Genomic DNA, 21459 nt, shown 5'->3' on the forward strand with positions numbered 1-21459 from the left:
GGAATTTTAACATTTAAATCTGTCCCGCCCGCTCTTGACGAAATAACCGACGATCGTTTCCAAGGATACCTGTCACGTGCGCTGGTATGGTTTTGCCAGCCCCATACTGCCCTAACACCCTTCACTAATTACAGCTCAAGAGAGACGGCAAAGGAGAAGTGAAAATGTATATACACAGTGGAAGTTAAATATATAAACAGGTAGATTACGTGAATAGTGTCGTTATTGTGAATGCTATTGGGCAATTCCTTTACTTCAACCACATCAAAAGCCAAAAAAACTATATATATCTCTATCCTAACAGTAGCTTTTCAGACTTAACACCAGTAGCTGATCCAAGTGGTGAAAGTAAAGGGGTGAATTAAGGCGGTTGTTAAAATAAAAGGCATATCATAGCGTTTTTCAGATACTATTTCCGTTCTAAGGAAGCGGCACGGTATAAGGGGAGTGGTCTAAGACGCAAGGAATGGGAAGGGTTATATTCGTGCCCTGTGGTGTTTCCCTCCTTCCGTTCCGCCTCTTGACGAACACTAATTTGCGTTTTTCGTGAAATACTGGCTTCCGTAAAAACAATTCAATTAAAAGCACAATAATGGTTAAAAGCAAGCCTCCAATTGTTAAATTGAATATCCTTTTCAAATCTATCATTGAAATATACGACGTGCCGTCAGTTGGTTTGGTTGTCAGTTGACGTTTGATCTTCATTGGTCTCAAAGTTTCTTCCATCCATTTGCGTAAGAGTCCCGTGTCCCTCAGTAGTAAAATTCTTGAAAGATAATATAAAAATTTATAGGACATTAGCACACTTCGAAGATCAATTAAACTTTTTACCTCTCCGAGTGACGTATGTCACGGAGAGGTTCTGTAATGATCGTGTGTGTCTGTCTGTCTGTGGGTGTGTGTGTGTGTGTGTGTGTCTGTTGTTACAATCACGTGACCGCGTTCGCAGTTTCCAAATCGGAGCAAACGTGTTCGCCATTTCCGAACTGCATTCACTGTCATGGAAATGGCTCATCTACTTGAGTTCTCACACCACCATCTTTTGGTCTTTGTCCATCCCTTACGGACACCAGTCTGTACTTACTGGCTTCTAATCACCACCATCTTTTGGTCTTCGTCCATCCCACATGGACACCAGTCTGTAAATACTGGCTTCTAATCCCCACCATCTTCTGGTCTTCGTCCATTCCACTTGGACACCAGTCTGTACATACTGGCTTCTAATCACCACCATCTTCTGGTCTTTGTCCATTCCACTTGGACACCAGTCTGTACATACTGGCTTCTAAACACCACCATCTACTGGTCTTCCGTCTATTCCACATAGACACCAATCTGTCTCATTGGCTTCTAACTCCATTGTCTTCAAGACATTCGCGGCGATCAGCTAGGGTTACGAGAAACGTCTAGTCTCCCTAGGGTGGGTTGTCCACCAAAGGTTTTCGCAATTGCGGTTGTTCTTGCTTTTAACTGTAGTTCGACACCCTTATATACTACCTATTTCAGTAAGGCGATGCAACCGGCGTATGTTTCATTTCAAACGCCAATATTAGTCAAGTCTCTCAAGAATGTTTATTTGTTCTTTATCAAAACGATGTAACGCTCAATAAGGCGGACAACTAACGAAGAAAATATTTAATATTAATTATATTTATTTTAATATTTAAAATAATCTTGTTTCTCAACTCAAAATTAATACGAAAAGAGTTAAAAAGCAGTCTATGTTTTTGTCTGTGTGTGTCCGTCCATTTTTACACTAGTGCGTCGCGTTAGCAGTTAGCCTTGTGTTGATGTGTTAAGAAATCATACAGAACCTTAATATTCCCTTTTTCCATAATATAAAGTGAATATATGGAAGTATTTTTCGTAATTACGATGCCTTTAGTAATTTCGTAACTTGAAAGCTCTGTTTCATTTTGATATTCCAAGGAAATTTTTTAATATTATTATTTGAAATGGGTGTTTATATATTACTATATACTACATTTGTATATAGAATAATCCTTGCTTTCGCTATATCAAGAAAAACTCTAGGGCAAGTCTTATCCGTAATAGGTCTAGTGAACTAAAGAGTAAATAATTGAGGCCCAAGGTGTAGTAAACTATGGGTGTTGATTTTCGTGTCTGTATTGAAGAGACATTAACGGTTCAGAGTGAGCCGAAAGTTAAATACACGTTTAAATAATGATGTATAGATATTATAATAGGAGAAAAGATCATGGTGGCAATTAGACCAGTGAAAGGACCGTCTAATAGTAAACGGGTATTAGCTACGGACTTTTTATTCTTTTTATGGTGCGCAAGACTTTCTGTGCGTCTAGCCACAAATCAGCTTTGGTGCATGTTGACAAACTAAGAACATTGTTGAGGTGAGACAAGACGATAGTGTTTACACTGCAAACCAGTTGTGAATGTAGCTATGAGTATATCGGGTAAACAGCTGAAGCGTAGACAATTGGGCCTTTACAAACACATAAAGGTTATATCTCTCAAAAATTTATACACTTCATTTCCTGTTCTTTTCCCCATTGACTGATTTCCATGTGTCCAAGATTTATCCTTATTTGATGTAAAATGTCGTCTGCTTTACTGTCTATTCGCAATGCTTGGAATACTGCTTCAATAATTCGTAAATTTTTACTTAAAAAAAAAGAGAAATAATTCCATACCTAGGTAAATAAGTTTGTAGTAGTAGACCTCTTGACTCGGAGAGGTAATATTTTGGTTTTTCCAACTTGTTATCTCATGTTCAGCGACTTGGTTTTGATAATACGTTCAATTTGAGCGATGGACATTTTATACAGACTGAACCAGCTCCATTTGTTTTTCACATCATTTAGTACATAGTTTGCATATCATATAATAAAGTGTTTAGTGTTTCGTTTTTCCCTTCAGAAATTATTAAGCTGTTGAAAATCCATCAACAAACTCACAATAAAATAAAAAAAAACGATTCGAATAAACTATCAACATTGTAGTTCCCCTTTTACGCTGCTCCCCACACGATTATTCGAAATCTATACCAATTAACGTCACTTTCGATAAGTAAAAAATGGTTTAAATACTTGCATTTTAGAAAACGGCTTTACGCAAGTGAAATTTCTTTTGGTTGCAATTGCCATGTACTGAATTTGAAATGGTTCTTCCACTTTGTAATAGGAGTTCAACTCTTTTTCCATATTGTAAATGAACAAGTCAAATCCATCAAAGACAGACAAAAGGGCAATTTTTCCTTCCGTGAAATTGGGCCAGAAGTCCAAGCCATTGGTTGCTATTAGCGATTTTTGAAATATTTTCCCATACTCTGTACCTAAACCTAGTTGCTATAAAAAAGATAGTAAATTGATAAATTAATAGCAAAAGTATATAAGGGGATAGTAAAGCTCGAGGATGGTCCCCCACCTTTGACTGTGGGTTTCCTCTAAGTTTAGAAGCTCTCTCTCCTCTCCCTTACCCCCTATGCGAGTTAGCCAATGACGTTTGAGAAAACACCCCAACCCCTTATCGATTTTTTGAGGTAGTTCATAGCGACGGTATCGTTCCTTTCAACCGAATTCCCAATGGACCGAAATCCCATTCGACCGAATATCCCGCAATGATTTTAGATTTCCAGCCCAATGGCTATATTCCCGATGGACCGAAATCCCAATCGCCCGAATATGCCCCTAAAAATACATGAATATAACTTGAAACACTGTAGCCGTCAGCGATTTGGTGGTGTAGTGGATACGATGTTGGACTGCAAAGTGATAGGTTGTTGGTTCGAATCTTCGAAAGGTGTGTTAATAATATTACAAGTTGGGAAAACCAAAATATTACCTCTCCGAGTCAAGAGGTCTACTACTACAAAGTTATTTACCTATATATGGAATTATTTCTCTTTTTTGAAGTAAAAATTTACGAAATATTGAAGCAGTATTCCAAGCATAGCGAATATACAGTAAAGCAGACGACATTTTACATCCAATAAGGATAAATCTTGGACACATGGAAATCAGTCAATGGCAAAAAAAACAGGAAATGAAGTTTACGCTCCAGCTGCTTACCCTATATTCTGATAGCTACATTCACAACTGGTTAGCAGTGTAAACACTATCGTCTCGTTTCACCTCAACAATATTCTTAGTTTGCCAACATGAGTGTTAACGTTAAATAATACCAAAGCTAAATTGTATCTAGACGCACTGCTAGTCAATGCGCACCATAAAGAGATTAAAAGCTCTGTAGCTTAGCCCTACTAATCTAATTGCCACCATGATCTTCCCTTCCATTATAAAATCTTAACCTGATTATTTAAGAGTGTATTTAACTTTCGGCTCACTCTGAACCGTTGATGTCTCTTCATTTCAGACACGAAAATCAAAACCCAAAGTTTGCTTCACTTCAGGCCTCAATTATTTACTCTTTAGTTCACTAAGCCTATTGAGGGTAATACTAGATATGCCCGCCGGAGTTTAGGGCTTAGCTTCCTTCATGAAATCACTAAACCAAGAATTATTCTATATACAGATGTAGTATAGCTTAAGTAATATATAAACAGCCATTTCAAATAATAATATTAAAATAAATCTTTGGAATATCAGAATGAAACAGAGCTTTAAAGCTACAAAAGTACTAAATGCATCATAATTACGAAAAATATTTCCACATATTCACTTTATATTAAGGATAAAGGGAATATTATGGTTCTGAAGGATTTCTTTACACATCAAAACAAAACGAACTTCTAACGTGGCGCACTAGTGTAACAACGGACGGACACACACAGACAATCAAATAGACAGCTTTTCAACCCTTTTCGTACTAATTTTGAATTGAGAAACAAGATTTTCTTAAATATTAAAATAAATATAATTATTATTTAATATTTTCTTCGTTAGTTATTCGCCTTATTGAACGTTACATCGTTTTAAAAAAGAACAATTAAACATTCTTGAGAGACTTGACTAATATTGGCGTTTGAAATGAAGCATACGCCGGTTGCTTTGCCTTACTCAAATAGGTGGTATATAAGGGTGTCGAACTACAGCTAAAAGCAAGAACAACCGCAATTGCGAAAACCTTTGGTGGACAACCCACCCTAGGGAGGCTAGACGTTTCTCGTAACCCTAGCTGATCGCCGCGAATGTCTTAAACCCAACGATGACGATGGAGTTAGAAGCCAATGAGAAAGATTGGTGTCTATGTGGAATAGACGGAAGACCAGTACATGGTGGTGTTTAGAAGCCAGTATGTACGGACTGCTGTCCAAGTGGAATGGACGAAGACCAGAAGATGGTGGTGATTAGAAGCCAGTATGTACAGACCGGTGTTCATGTGGGATGGACGAAGGCCATAAGATGGTGGTGATTAGAAGCTAGTATGTACAGACTGGTGTCCAAGTGGAACGGACGAGGACCAGAAGATAATGGTGATTAGAAGCCAGTATGTACAGTTTGGTGTCCTTGTGGAATGGACAAAGACCAGAAGATGGTGGTGTGAGAACTCAAGTAGAGGAGCTATTTCCGTGACTGTGAATGCAGTTCGGAAATGGCGAACACGTTTGCTCCGATTTGGAAATTGCGAACGCGGTCACGTGGGTGTAACAACAGACACACAAACACACACACAAACAAACAAACAAACAAACAGACACACACGATCGTTACAGAACCTCTCCGTGACATACGTCACTCGGAGAGGTAAAAAGTAAATGTTTCGTGATACTAATTAAAACGCTCACTTTCATTCAAGGCAATAGATCTATAGAATTAATAAACAAATTGTGCTTAAAATGAAGTACAGTCTTAATGGTAGTTCCATCAATGTCTTTAAGTTTTAAATTAAAATTTTAATATTTTGGTTTCGGGTGGGTTAGGTTAGGTTAGGTTAGGTTCGGTTAGGTTAGGTTAGGCTAGGTTAGGTTAGGTTTGGTTCCAATAATTCGTTGACACCTTTTCTAAAATATGTTCCTTTTATTTAGCTACCACCTTTTCCAAAATATTCTACCTTTAAATAGCTACCACCTTTTCCAAAACATTCTCCTATTAATTAGCTGCCACCTTTTCCAAAAGATTTTCCTATTAAATATCTGCCACCTTTTCCAAAATATTCTCCTAATAATTAGCTGCAACCTTTTCCAAAACATTCTCCTACTAATTAGCTGCCACATTTTCCAAAATATTCTCCTTTTAATTAGCTACCACCTTTTCCAAAATATTCTCCTTTTAATTAGCTACCACCTTTTCCAAAACTATCTCCTATTAATTAGCTGCCGCCTTTTCCAAAATATTCTCCTATTAATTAGCTACCGCCTTTTCAAAAATATTCTCCTACTAATTAGCTGTCACATTTTCCAAAATATTCTCCTTTTAATTAGCTACCACCTTATCTAAAATATTCTCCTATTAATTAGCTGCCACCTTTTCCAAAAGATTTTCCTATTAATTAAAAATATATTTAATGCAAAACCACACAGTATGTCTTCTTCCAGTTCAATAGAATTTCGGTCCAATGGGACTATAATAAAATCGCACCTTTTGGCTACGTGCGGTCGAATGGGACACCGCAAAAAGCCGTTCTGTCGAAAGGGAATTCGGTTCAATGGGACCAAAGCATAGCGACGGCAGCGACCCGGGACTGTAGCCGGTGAAATTGTCTGCTCTAAAGGAAAATTCAAATCGACCAAGTGTTACATCGTTTAAAAATTCGGGGCGCAAATTTTTATCCTTTAATTTTTGTATTTCCCTATGTCACATATAATTACAGGGTCGAGCCCATTTTAGTTGACTAATCCACCTAGTCCAGGCAAAAAGAAATGCAGAATAACCACCACTATCTTCTTCATGTTTTGACTTAAGAAGATCACACTGGCAAATCATATCATATAACAGTTCATTCATGGATCCATTACCTTTCATAGAGTTAAATATTCTAATTCTACTTCCAGAATCGTCCGTGGTAAAAAGATTGTCATTTATTAATTTTAACGTTTCCACTCACAGATGTTGCTTTACCGTATATCCGTATGCAATCTTGTTAAGCCTTAGCTAGTATGAGTCCTTTTAAAACTGTTTACAGAACTATTTTTCAGTTGCAAATAGGCACTGGCAATGTGCAATGCCTCTCCTACACTGTTAAACAAAATGGAACTGTTTGAAACCTTTAGAGGTGTTTCCTAATGCATCCCCAGGAGCACCTCTATTGGTGTTTAAAAGCACCATTCGAGAGGATGTAAATACGCACCTTTCAAAACGGTGCGAAATAATACTTTCTCTGAAGGTGCTTTTTAAACCCTGTTAGGTGTTTTAATCGCTTTGAATAGAGGTGTATATTAATACCAGAAAAAGTGTTTATAAACCCTTAAAAAAAGGTCTTTTTGAGACTAATTTGGTGTTTTTAAATTCCAATGACGTTGGTGCTTTTTAATTCCTGTTAGGTTTAAAACAAAACCCTAAATAGAGGTTTATAATTATACCAGAAAGGTGTCTATAGACTCTGTAAAAGGTGTTTTTTGAAATTTATTTTTCAAAACACATGAGTTACCATAGATTAGTCGCTCAAAATCTGCTGGATCAGTGGATTAAGGGTAAACGTTTTTTCTGCTGTAAGCCTTATTCAACTGTGTAAGAATTGATATGCGTGTGAAATGGTTACGTTTAACCTTTACTGTATATCCTCAATAGTTCTATTTAAGGACCTGATTCAAATGTGTATTTAATTTTCGGCTCACTGTGAACCGTCAAGACCTTCTCAAAGACACACGAATTCATGGAACCAATCCGAACAACGCTTACCAAAATATTTAAAAGTAACATTCAGTGTAACTAGGAAAGTTTAATTTCATGTTTACACTGTATATTAATGTAGTAAAGCTGAATTAAAAAGTAAACACCAAATTTGATATATTAATATAAAAGATCTTCTTGGAATATTCAAATGAAACAGAGCTTTATAGCTACAAAACAACATAAAGAATCGTAATGCCGAAACATACTTAACAAATTTTCATTTAATATTCTACAATAAGAAAATGTTATGGTTTTGTAAAAGATAATTTTATCCTACTCGCTTTATATTAACTTTGATATGCGTGTAGTGTTTCGACTCAAATGCAATCTTCATTACTCGTTCTATATAAACTTTCACTTGTGTTGTTCCGAAGAAAGAAAATTATCTTAAATATTTAAATAAATATAAATGATGTTAATTTTTTAAATCGTCAGTATTTTACCTTAATTCTAGTTAAGTGGTTTTAAGAACCGTTATTCTTAAAATGATTTTAAACATATCTATTATTGACGTTTGACTTCTAGCGTAAACTGTTTTCACAATTTGTGGAAAGTAAGGGTAAATAAGGCGATTGATTCAAAAATGGTAGGAATAACCGCTATTGCGTGAACCTTTGGTCTAAGCCCTGAAATTGGGAGGCTAGTCGTTTCTCGCAACTTAACCCGATCGCGCGTACATCTTAATCCCAACGATGATAATGGAGTAGAAGCCAACGTTTCAGATTGGCGTGTGTGTGGTATGTGGTATGATGGTGTTGTCAGAAGACAATAAGTACAGATTAGCGTGTATGTGGTATATACCATTAGAAATACAAGTGCGGCGATAGCGTAATGAAGTAGAATTTTTACCTCTCCGAGTGACGATGACGTCACGGAGAGGTTTTGTACTGGACGTGTCGTGTGTCTGTGTGTCTGTCTGTCACCGCGTTCGCAGTTGGCAAATCTAACCAAACGTGTTCGTAATTTCCGAACAGCTTTCGCAGTATACAGAAACTCGGAAAATGTTTCTTCGTTGCTATATCCATCTTATTTAACGTCAATTATTAACTATCCGTTACACCTTCATCTGCTGTCTAACAACCAATTGTTTCACCCAATGCCAACCGGTATTTAATGGTTTCTAACAACAACACCATGCACTAGTCTTTGGTGTACACCACATACGCCACACGTGAGACATGAGAAACGTCTAGCCTTCTAATGGCAGAGCTTCCACCAAAGGTTCACGCAATTGCGCATTTCTTATATCTTAGTGTGAATCAATCACCTTATATACCCAAAATTGACAAAAGTTCTGATATAGGTGTTTCCTAGAAGTATAACTTTATAGATAGCTATGTTTAAAATTATTTTAGGAATTAAGTTTCTTAAACCGACCTAACTATAATTATCGAAAAATACTGACAATTAAAATAATTCATATCACTTATATTTATTTAATTATTTAAGACTCCTGTTTAAGTTAAACTTCTTTCTTTGGAATGACAAAATTGAGAGTATATATAGAACGAGTAATGAAGATTGCATCTGAATCGAGACACAACACGCATATCAAAGTTAAAATAAAGCGAGTAGGATGATAAGATCTCTTACAAAACGATTACATTTTCTTTTTGCAGAATATTAAATGGAAATATTTTAAATATTTTTCGGCATTACGATTCTTCTAGTAGTTGTGTAGCTATAAAGCTTTGTTTCATATCAGACACACAGATACGTCCAGTGTAATTTCTCTCCGTGACGTCATCGTCACTCTGAGATATAAAAACCTGTGTCAAGGGGAAATTCAAGTGATTTTTTACGAATTACTCTAATTCCAAGACATTCCAGCATATTTAACTATTCGAGAATTATTTTGCAATGATTGAAAAATCAAAATAAGTATAAATTCCCTCAAATATTAGAATAAGCTAGTCCTAAGAAATATAAAATAATTTTGATTTTTAAAATCTTTCGGATATTTTTAGGATGCTGCACTATGCAGGTAGAATTAGTAGATTATTTCCCTCTAAGCTCATATCAATAACCTTTCACTTAAAAAACACCATATCAGCTAAAAATGTGTAAAGTAAAGCCCAAAGGTGTTTATTCGCACCAATCGAACAGATTTAATTTAATAACACTATTTCCGTTTAAAAAAAATATTAACTAAGGGTCAATTAACACCTTAAGGTGTGTCTACGTGCCTGTGAATCGCCATTTCCTTAAAAAATACCTTAAAAGAGTCAACTAGCACCTTTTTTCGGAGGAAACACCATCACAGTTAAAAAACACTCAAAAAAGAGTTTATAAACACCTCAAGGTATTTCCGAACACCCATGAAACACCTTTTTTTCTAACAGTGTACGCGAGGGGGTAGGAACTGTGAGAGAGAGGAAAGGGGGTTTCTAGGTTTTCATGGCGCGGGGGATCTTCCAAGTGCTTTACTTTCCCCACTCTCTACTTTTGTTAAAGGCCGGGAAACGGCGAGAAGGGTTCTTGTCAAACTGAAAACCGTGCATCGAACTAACAATGGGCGACCGTGCTTCAAACTTTTTAGGGGTTCTTGTCAAACTGAAAGCCGTGCAAAGCGGTTCTTGTCAAACTGAAGATAAACAATGGACAGTCTCTTAGATTTTGTTTCCCCGACTTTTTGCATCCCCCATTTAAGAGACTGTCCATTGTTTATCTTCAGTTTGACAAGAACCGCTTTGCACGGCTTTCAGTTTGACAAGAACCCCTAAAAATTTTGAAGCACGGTCGCCCATTGTTAATTCGATGCACGGTTTTCAGCTTGACAAGAACCCTTCTCGCCGTTTCCCGGCCTTTAATAGGCATTATTTGTATTAAGTTTACTTACTTCATTTGCCATGTATTCATAAAAGATTGAATTCTTTTGGGCCCCAATATTCATTTCGCCATTTTGAACAACATTGGCCAGTTGCACTAAGGTAACTATGTTACATTTATCGACGTTGCTGACGGTAGAAGTTAATTCGCTACCATATAGTAGAACGAGTAGTTTGGTAGTTAATATAGAGATAGTCACTACAAAACCAATGGCCAATTTCGGAGCATGGTTGAACGTCTTCATATTAACACCTGAGATGGAAATATCGTAAATCATAAGTTCATTACAGTAAATCTCCATCTACAATAGAACTCTACTGCAGCACGACGAGCCTTACTGTCCTTTCAATCGGGTACCACCGACTATGGGACGATACGCGAAGTAAGACGAAAGGTGTAGCGCTAGGTTACGTAATCTAAACTGGTTGTTCTTTCCATTTCAGATTCAGGCTATACATAAAATAAGGCCCTATTCTCATATACTCTGATGACGCCGATATTACGCTGCTAGCATTGATATGTATAAGCTCAACGTTTTATGAATAAAGTACCATTACATTTTTTTCTCTGTGCAGGGGCGAAATTTAAAACTACGACTCATCACTCTCCGGAGAGCTTTCCTATTTCCCACGGGACCTAATTTCCAATCACGTTAAATCAACGTGTCAACTGCTGGTTACCGTAGACCCAAGGCAAGCTTTTGGGTCAAGTTGGAATCCATAATACACAGAATTTATACATAATCATTCTGCTAGTTGGAAATTTTCTGCTTTAAAACCATGTGGTTAGCATTTTTACCTCTCCGAGTGACGATGTCGTCAGGTAGAGGTATTACACTGGACGTGTCTGTGTGTGTCTGTCTGTCACCGCGTTCGCAGTTGGCAAAACGGAGCAAACGTATATGTTATATCCGGACCGCGTTTGCAGAAAGCAATATTGGCTTCTACTCCATTATCATCGTTAGGGTTAAGATATACGCGGCTGCCGCGGCAATCGGCCAGGGTTACGAGAAACGTCTAGCCTCCCACTGGCAGGGCTTCCATCAAAGGTTCACGCAATAGCTGGTTTTCTAATCATTTACTGTGAATCAAACGCACTATATACCCTAAATTTGCAAAAATCATTAAAGAGGCATACGCTAGAATTCAAACGTCAACAATATATAGCTATGTTTAAAACTATTTTTGGAATTGCGTTTCTTAAAACGACTTAACTATAACTAAGGTAAATTAATGACGATTAAAAGAATTAATATCAATTATATTTATTTAATTATTTAAGAAAAACCTCCTAATTGCGTCTCGACTCGGAGAGGTTTATTTTGGTTTCCCAACTTGTTATAACTAAATATTTCTAATTTATGTAGGCGCTTCAAAAGATGGTAGAGATGAAGCCTAAACCAGGTTTTGATTTCAAGTTTGTAAGTTTCTTCCCTCATTTGATAATCTTTTTTTTTCAGTTGCCATAATATATTGCCAACAATATTGAATTCTTTCTTACAAGAAAATGTGAAAATTCGTCCGAAAAGTATCCGTAAAGAGATATTGCCATAAATAGTTTAACTCGACTCTGGCTTCGTGGTGCTGCAGTTTTTACACTATGTAACGTTGGAGATTTACGGACACTAATCTATGACTTATCATTACACAATTTACTTTGGTTAGCTATCGATCCTAAAAAGTAGAAGAGCATCGAAATACATTTGTTTGTCTTTCTATATAAAAGACTTAGAATAAATACTATGAGCAGTTCGCAGATGATCACGTATATCCACGTCTGAAAAGAAAATGAATAATTAAATGGTTGAAGCCCGCTTAATTAAACCTCTAAGCAATATTTAATATCAGTTCATTCGTGATTTCCTTATTTGCCAATAAATAGTCCTTGGCAGTGAAATTGTGACTTCATACTAGTAACATACTGCCAGTGCTATGATGAGGATCAAACTTACCCACATTTAAACAGGGGTTAGTCTCGGTGAGTTATTAAGAGTTAAATGGCGCGCAGTCTTACCATTTTTGAAAACGGTTTGAGAAAGAAATAGCCCTCTGGATGCGCTCGTTTGCCTGATTTCACATGAAAATGAATGTTTTCTTCTAAATGTGGATGCGTGTATTCGATAGCTTGAAATCTTTGATGCGAAATTGAGGTAGCCCCAAAGCCAATATCAAATTCCTGCGTTATTCCGTATCATTAACAAATAACATTTATAAAGTGTGTTCCTGGTAAGTATGTCATATATTAAAGAGTATGCACTTCGGGCCAGACTGAGTGAAAAGTGTCAAATAACATGGGATCTAAAACATTTCGTTACAGACTTATGGGCCCCCAAACATTGGCCCATTACAAGAAATTGGAACATTTGAGGAGCAAGACATATCAGTCTCCCCATCTTGTTTAAACAATTTCAATAACCTCCAATCTGAGAACGTAAAAAAGTTCACTCTGTAGTAGTACAGGCTTTCCCCAGTTAATGTTTCTCTTTTATTCGTACCAATTATGTTAACATCGTTTTTTAGAGTTATTGTTCAAAATGTCCACTCTTACTTTATTACACTATTTTTTCATTACCAGCTTATGAACACTTCGGCCTTTGAAAGTGCGCTTCTTATAGCTAAAGGCTCATTTACGTTCTTAGATTGGAGGGTATTGAAATTGTTTAAACAAGATGGGCTGGTATGTATTGCTCCACATGTGTGCCAATTTCCCTGTTTTAAGGGGCCAATGTTTGGAAGCCTGTACCTCCGAAACTTAATTTTTTAGACCCCATGTTCTTTCTCACCTTTCACTCAGCCTTTAATTTATGACAAACTTATCAGAAACACGCTGTATGTATACTACGAATACTCTCAATTACATTGTGTAGGGGGTCACTTCTGACAGGCGCACCCTATCTCATACACGAGAAGTGAACGTTCATAAATTAAATTACAATATAATAAGTTCAGAAGTAACACTTCGATGCGCCAATTTGCCCCATTGTCAGTTCGTCAAGTGTTGAAGTGGAAAAAAATGCAACTTACATTTCTAACTAAGCTGCCGACGAGTCCAGTCCAAGTACCATTTGGTAATAACCTTCCCCAATCGCAATACTTCATTTTGATGACGTTGTATCTGAGATTTTATATGAAATTAGATCTTTGTAAGGGACAACCATGGTCTTAATATTTGTAATCACGAGTTTTACCGAGGTGGTGTATGCTGTAGTTTATCAGTTTTGAGCAGGGTGGAAAAAAGGTCGTGTAAATTTAAACTAAATTTTAATTCTAAACTCAAATTAAATTTCTAATCATAAGTTAGGTTCAAAACTAAAGTCTTTCAAGTATATTATACACAATACCAGAAGTCCATTAAATTAACCTACACTGTAAAAAATAACCGTACTGTCTAGTACCTTTAAAGGTGTTTTTCGATGCATCCCCAGACGTACCTATAAAGGTACTACAAAATACCGTTGTGTAAAGGTACTCTAAAATACCTCTTTATCAAGGTATTTTTGAGGACTACAAGGTATTTTGTGATACCGAAATAGGTATTATTTAAACCCGAACAAGGCAACAAAGGTCAGAATAATACTTTAAAATTTTGAAAGGTACTCCTTATTACCGAAAAGGGTACCTGTTAATACTCAAAAAGGTTCGAAAATATACTTTTAAAGGTATTTTGAGCTACCGAATTAGGTGTCAAATAAAACCCACGAACAGGTCTAAATTATATTTTCGCGCCATCAGAAATATTGGCGGCACATTTGATACCGGTAAGCTTTTCCTTAATTACCACGGGCTTGAATCATTCTCAGATAAGGTAAGCAATAGACAACTTCGATGTTACTGAGACGGAAAGACGCGAGGGTAAATTTTGCCTTCCATCTCGTCTTTTACGCTGTAGGCTCGCAGTACGAGTATAAAATTTTGTCATCTATCTCGCCTTTTAGTGTCTGTGCTGTAGGCTTACAGGATCATGAAAGTAAGCAAGGGATCAACCGCTATAGATTTCCCCAAGTTTTGCTTACCCATAGTTAAGGAAGGTGTGGCACTGTTACATTATAATAGTAATTGGGGGTCACATATACATGGATATTTTCTGAATGGCGACTCAAGGCGTACGCTCGGATTCAAACCTTTATATTAATTATGTATACCTTATGTCATAATTGTACCACATTTAAATGATGTAACGTACGCTTATGTCCATAACTGTAGAAGAAAATAATTAATTTTAATTATATCTATTTAAATATTTAAGAAAAACCACTAGCTAGGATGCTTGCGATTGAAATTTAAATCTCGGGTAGAAAACCACTACCCTATTAAGTGAAAAACCTAAAACTAAACCTAACCGAACCTTTTCTTTATGCTTATATATAATATTCCAACAGAGATTCCTTCTGCGCTGTCATTACAAGTGCTAATGGTGAAGTGAGCAGTGTTAGAGAATTTGGGCTAGAAGCATTATATCATGTATTTTACTTTACTCTAGTAGTGTTAGAAATAATAAGCAGACCGGAGCTAAAAAATCCCTCTAAAGGGATCTGTTAAGTCCTTTTCTACATCCAGGGTACGATAAAATACCGCTAGAAGCGCTGAAACTCTAAAAGGTTTCATTACATACCTTATTTTCCCAAAATACCTTTTTCGAAATCATTTAATACCCGCACTGTGAGACAACTAATAAAATACGTTCATGGGTACTAAAAAGGTCCCGGAGGTAATTTATAGTACCTTCAAAATACCTTTTTTTTTAACAGTGTAGGAAGCGAACAATTACAATGGCTGGTATAGCGTTCGTCTCTGCTGGGATAAAAACTCCTAACTCCATGGATAGGGGGTTAAATTTTTTCCCCTTTCCTAACACAGTTTTAAATCTCGAGCTCCTCTCTAGAAAGTCTTTCTTGACGTGAGCGGGGCGTGACTTCTTCAGCCCATGAACGCTGCATCTCTAAAAAATTAAAAAAGGAACGGCCACGGTTGTTAAAGGGAGGGTGTAGTAGAAAATCAAGTGGTTCTTTAATCGATTCTTCTACTCATTATAAAAAGCCAGTGGGTTACGCGATTGGTCGGACGTCATTTAAAATTATCTTTTAAATCTGACCCTAATTTGAATTTTAAAATCATTCGGAGCTAGTATTTCCTGAATGTTTGACTATGCAGACTGGTCTTGTAAATAGTAGGGGAATCGATAAAAAAACCACTTGATTTTCTACTTCACCCTCCCTTTAAATAGTTTTTTTCAATAGGTTTATGAAGAGTCATAAAAAACTGAATGACCTTGACTGTTCCAAAATTCACATCCCCATCCCTTCTCCTATTCTACAGGGCCGGTAGGCCCTTGTAGATATGACTTGATACCCGTTTGTAATGCTAAACGAAAAAATCACCTTTTTAGGGTTAGCGTCCCATAGAAAAAGCATTACATTTTACCCGGTTTTTTAGGGAAATTGTCATAGGCGATACGGAAAAACTACAGCGAAGTTAGTTTTCGGAATACTTTCAAATTAACAAGAACTTACTAAATGAGAAACTTACCTGTTTAGTTTTTAAATAAATGAAGCCTAATTTTTGTAATTTAACTAATTAATTATGCCTTGAATTCCCTATTTCATAGCAGACGACAGAAAGAAAGATTATCTCATAGCAGACGACAGTAAGAAAGATTATTTCATAGCAGACGACAGTAAGGCATTGCTAAATTAGCGATGCCTTACTGTCGTCCACGCTAATTCATTTTTTGATATTTTATTCGAGCTTGAACACCATTATTTGGATTTTATAATGAAGTATAACGCCCTTAATAACCACTACTTTGTTATCAGGTCCAATTTTCGTCTAAAAAGTAATTCAGGTAAATAATTACAGTTAATAGAGGTTTTAATATCGTTTGAAGTAATTTTCCGACGTTCGTTTTGGCCAAGGCTTAAGTTGAATTTTGGTAAGTCTGTGTAATATACTCTTTATAGCGTCTTTCGTCCTTTAAGATTATAAAAAAGCTGATTTCCAGCTCCGTTTTGGAATTTGATATAGTCTGCTTCGTTTCATGCTAGAAACATATCGTAAGTTCCTAACCCAAGGTTTTACACTTTAAAATACTACTTGAAAGATGACAAAAAGTGTTTTCGCTTGGCAGTTAAGATAGTGGTGTTTACGTAAGCGCAGTAAATTCAACAATTCCACATGAGGTATACAGGGTTTCACTATTTTTTAATTATAAATTAATTTTATTTTGGCTATTCTCAGTGAGCATTCACATGTTAGAACGCAATTTCGGATTTTTGTGGTCTCCCAAGTCTCCAAAACTGTAAGTTTAACATTTTAGGGCAAATTATTATAATAATCAAGAATATTTATAGATCATCAAGGGTATAAATAGGCAACCTAAGACCCATTTAATTTATGATGTGATAGATCATGTAAGGTTTAGATACAGGGTTAAGCTTATGTTAGGCTAGGTTGTTATGAGCGGCTAAATGTTCATCTGTTTTTGGAATTATCAAGTTTTATCAACTGACTTTATTTCCCCTCTTCCAAAATTTTACTAAAATTGGATTGTTTATTGCCACAAATTTTCTAAAAAAATGGTACTTTAGTTTCTTTCTACCCTAAAAAGAGGCCCACATTTAGCCATTCGTAGGTTGCCTTTCTTTTAGCCATAATCAATGCACCCATGATCTTCTTAGAGGGAATTTACATAGGCTGATTGCAAGCATGATTTTACAGACAGCTTCTTAAATAGATTATAGCACATTCCTTTTTTTTGTAGTTTAACACACGTAACTTTCTCAACACATTTATTTAAGAAGTAAACAGTTCTACGAAATTAAATAGTTAATAATTTTACGATTTTGAAAAGGCTATTAATTTTAATTAATACTCACTAATATCTCGTGCCATCATTATCAATAATGTATCACAAACCAAAGAGGATTTCGATTTATATTTTATTCAAAACCGCTAACTAATAGCATTTTTGGTTCCTTAGATAATAGGGACGGGAAATGACCCTTTTCAGCCTGTTAAGAGTTGACTACTGCCTTAAGACTGAAGTGACAGATATTATACAAAAACGTCTTTGTTTGGACCAAGACCGAAAAAACCAACGATATGAGTGAGGTTTATCAATTGACTGAAGTTCAGATATTGAAATTTTTCTTTAAGTATTTGTAGGAGTTTAATCCTTAATCACTATTTAATTCAATCAACTGATTTTACTCTTAATCGATCTATTCCCTCTAAATTTATTCAAAAAATTGCATATCTCCGCTTTTTCAAGAACAATTCCATTTTCCGAAAACATTTTATCATGAAATTAATTATTTTGAAGGGATTTCGTGTCGATGTTCCTTAACTTGTAAGCACCTTGACGGACATTGGTTTAAATATTAGTGGCTTGAGAAATTTTCAAGTTTGCAGCAAAAAGTTTTTTCAATGGTTACAATTTGTTGAGAAGACTGATACTCGATAAAATATGATTAAGAGTAATTTATTTTGCTCGGACTAATAAAATAATGTCGTTTACCAAAGGAAAAGGAACAACTTTTGTCCCATGTGGTTGCTTTTAGTAGGTAGCTCTCCTTTCATGGACTGGAAAAGTATTATGTAAGCATAAAAATAACCAAAGGTTCATGTAAAGATTCCATAAAAAGAAATATTTCTCAGTACTGTACAATGTCATTTTATATTCTATTCAGCGGAATTAATACATAAATCACTTCACTCTAAACGAGTTATGATAAAAAATTTTGCAATCATCCGTGCTTGCAGTGTATGGGTGCTCTTCTTAGAAATTCAGTAGAATATTAATTATTGATCCTTCTAAACGTACTCCCTTCAAAATAATTTACCGATTCAATCACGGGTCAAGTCGGTTGTTGTTTCGTCTGCTTTTTGTACCCACGTAATCGTAACCGGGAATGTTTGCTGTTCTAGCGGTTACGGCGAGCTCAGCCGCCGGCGGCTCGGGAATCGGGATACCGCTGATACCTAGCCAAGGCTTAGTGTAGTTTTCGTCGAGTCTACTATAATTCGCAGAGCTATTTTTCTGTTGGAATTAGGGAACTACTATAAATATTGAGTATAGTGTCTGAAATATTCTTTAGTTAAAACTATTCACAATACGAAAGATTATTTGGGAGTAAGGCACGAAGATCTTATCAATCTGGGTAGCTTTTGCTTGGCCTATTTAAGACGCCGTGTATCTGTTTTTTTACGAGGAATGTTTTCTATTCCCGCGGCTACGGGGAGCTTAGCCGCCGGCGGCTCGGGAATCGGGATTCCGCTGATACCTAGTCAAGGCTTAGTGTAGTTTTCAAGTCTACTATTATTCGCAGAGCTATTTTTTCTGTTGAAATTAAAAAAAAAACTTATAATATTTAGTTGAAGACTTTAAATGACTCGAAAAGTTTCGAAACTTTAGCTTTAAAACGTTGAATATAACGTATGCAAGTTACCAACCAAGTTGGGAAATAAGAATATTTTTTCAAACTAGTCCTTTGGACCAGTGACCCTCTAGTGTCCTAAATAATAAACTGGTCTCCAGACGAGTCCCCGCCTTTGTTCTCCTATAGATTTGCAATTAATAAACTGGTCCTGAGGACCAGTAAGCTCCACTTTTCGAATTTAAAAACTAGTACAAGGAATTAATAAACTGGTTTTGGACCAGAGGAAGTGTGCTATTTCCCAGACTGTTACCAACCCTAACAAATCATACGAAGATTCTCAAACGTCTAAAGTTGGAATCGACATTTTTAAATTAAAGTTCCCGAGGTTACCACGAGATGGCAAAATTTCTATAAATCTACTTCCGAATTTGAATCGGTAAATGAGCTAAAAAAATAAAATCGAAATCAAATCTGGCAGCCTTGTTGGTAACAAACGTGTTTCCCTCTTAGTAATGTAAAGTCTACGAGTTTGATTTATCCCTGTTAGTTTTTTTTCATCCATGGTTTTACAGTGGAAGGGGGCGTTTTCGGCCAATAGTTTTTTCTCTCTCGATAGGGCAAATTTTGGCGTACGAGTCGCACCTAAACCGGAGATCTGAGAAAAACTATCGCGAGGTGGCGAATGTGTCGCCCTTCTTCAGTATTGCTACACAAGAGTACCAAACCCCGCTTTTGGTTACTTCCTAGGCTAATTTAATGGACTTCTGACAATACCCTTAAGAGCTCCAAAGGACTTTTTTTCGAACCCTACAAAGCCCTTGGGATATTTTCTAAAGGAACAATTTCCAAGGACTTTCTTGGAATGTCATTCTAGGTAACGCCTTAAAATCCGTTTTAAGTGCCATCGGTGGGTTATAAATTGGGCCTTAAGCCTTGGCGTTTTACGCCAAAGATTGAGAAATCCGTTGTATTTACTTTGCCGCAGATAAATGTGGTTCTCTAATAGAAAATCTAGATTTTTATAACTTCATTATGGTCCACTCTGTTCATCATTAACTATTTTAATAATTTTGTTCTTGACACCAACCCCAGCACTCCCAGACCAGGGAGACTCCATTTTCCGACACTGTCAGAACTCGGAAACGCCAAATAAATTAATGATAATCTAGACTCTAGAGGGCGCTAGAAAATTCCCAAAAATATAGACCCCTCCCTCATATCATGAAAAGTATGACTTCATGGCGCCAGCGTTGCCTTGTTTCAACGTTCTTATGGTATCCTGAATTCGTTCTTGACGACGCCTTAATTAATTTAGCATTGCCTTTCAGTTCCTTATTTAAATTTAAGCCGTCATCCGTAAAACACTAATCATAACGCTTGAATGGTGACCCTTAAGGCAAAATGTCATAGAAAATTTTAGACTCAAAAGGTCCATAAACCCCACTGTGTGTACTTCGGTCCAATCATCTTTTTTGAACACTCTGTATAAATAAGTGCAAACAGAAGTGAGATGAGACTAGAAGTGAAGGGCTCTAGCATTGGTAATAGATCCTGGCATTAGTGAACAAATTTAAGGATTTTACGCCGCTTTAATCGCGCCTACGCTAGAGAGAAAAAAATTGGTCGAGTTCCAAAAAAATTCCTTACCCCCTTCCCCTCAACCTAAAGCGGCGAAACACGGACGCGGGTGCTTGAATCTAGTTCGGCCGTCTACCACCGCGAGCGTCTCACGTTTAGGAGGGGAAATTCTGAAACCGCCACTAGAGGTCCAACCGTTGGTGTGTTATCAAGAATATTCACTTTCGCCGAGTGAAGAATTTGGTTAGCTCAGTACTTCTAGTCTCATCTCACTTCTGGTGCAAAGAATAAGGACACAAAACTATTGTCCTATTTCTCATTCATTTCATTATTATTAAGTCGACCTTTCAAATTATCTACCGTCCACGACTTATCTGGTGAAACTTAAGATAATTTTTATTTGAACAAACACTTCAGATGCTATAAAGTAGCACCCTTCTTCTATTATCACCTTCGGTTTTTACCTAAATTTGAAATACGTTGATAGTACTTTTAGTATTTCATATTCATATCCTCCTAGAAGAAAGCTGTTGTCGCTGAGCTTCTTTGCAGAAAAATATATATTCTAAGAAATTCATGCAATGGAAATAATATGGAAAAATGCATTTTTAAATCCGCGTTTACACGAGACACTTTGAAACCGTTTTAAACAGTTTTGGAATGTACAAAAAAGAATATTAAGCTGTTAAAACCAGGGATCTTTCACGAGAAAATGCAAATATTATTTTTCAAAAAGTGTTAGGCCTTTCCAAAACGGTTGAAAACGGTTCCAAAGTGTCTCGTGTAAACGCGGCTTAATTGCTTTGGAACCGTTATCAAAAATGATTGAATATAAACAGTAAATCACCTCAACGACGCCGATTGAAAAATGCCCCGAACATTGACTATGATTTAAGTAAGTTGAGGCCG

At 36.4% G+C, this 21459-nt stretch overlaps 1 protein-coding gene and 1 long non-coding RNA gene across 2 annotated transcripts; one reads left to right on the forward strand and one right to left on the reverse strand.

The window, feature by feature from the left end:
• Positions 1–420: 420 nt before the first annotated feature.
• LOC149619021 (uncharacterized) lies at positions 421–13696 on the reverse strand. Its single transcript, XM_089854548.1, has 6 exons — positions 13622–13696; positions 12612–12773; positions 12254–12374; positions 10609–10850; positions 3070–3323; positions 421–766 (listed from the first exon to the last, which is right to left on the reverse strand). Exons 1-6 carry the CDS (start codon positions 13694–13696, stop codon positions 421–423), a joined length of 1200 nt encoding a protein of 399 aa, XP_089710674.1.
• A 2653-nt stretch (positions 13697–16349) lies between these two features.
• On the forward strand, positions 16350–18390 carry LOC149619022 (uncharacterized). The gene is made up of 4 exons (XR_016375286.1): positions 16350–16526; positions 16596–16647; positions 16722–16773; positions 16832–18390. It is a non-coding gene; the product is annotated as an uncharacterized LOC149619022 (long non-coding RNA).
• The last annotated feature ends 3069 nt before the right edge of the window (positions 18391–21459 follow it).

The sequence above is a fragment of the Phalangium opilio genome, unplaced genomic scaffold (genome assembly GCF_054372755.1).
Source record: "Phalangium opilio isolate 3A_F unplaced genomic scaffold, DU_Popi_V2 ptg000209l_1, whole genome shotgun sequence".
Taxonomy (NCBI): Eukaryota; Metazoa; Arthropoda; class Arachnida; order Opiliones; family Phalangiidae; genus Phalangium; species Phalangium opilio.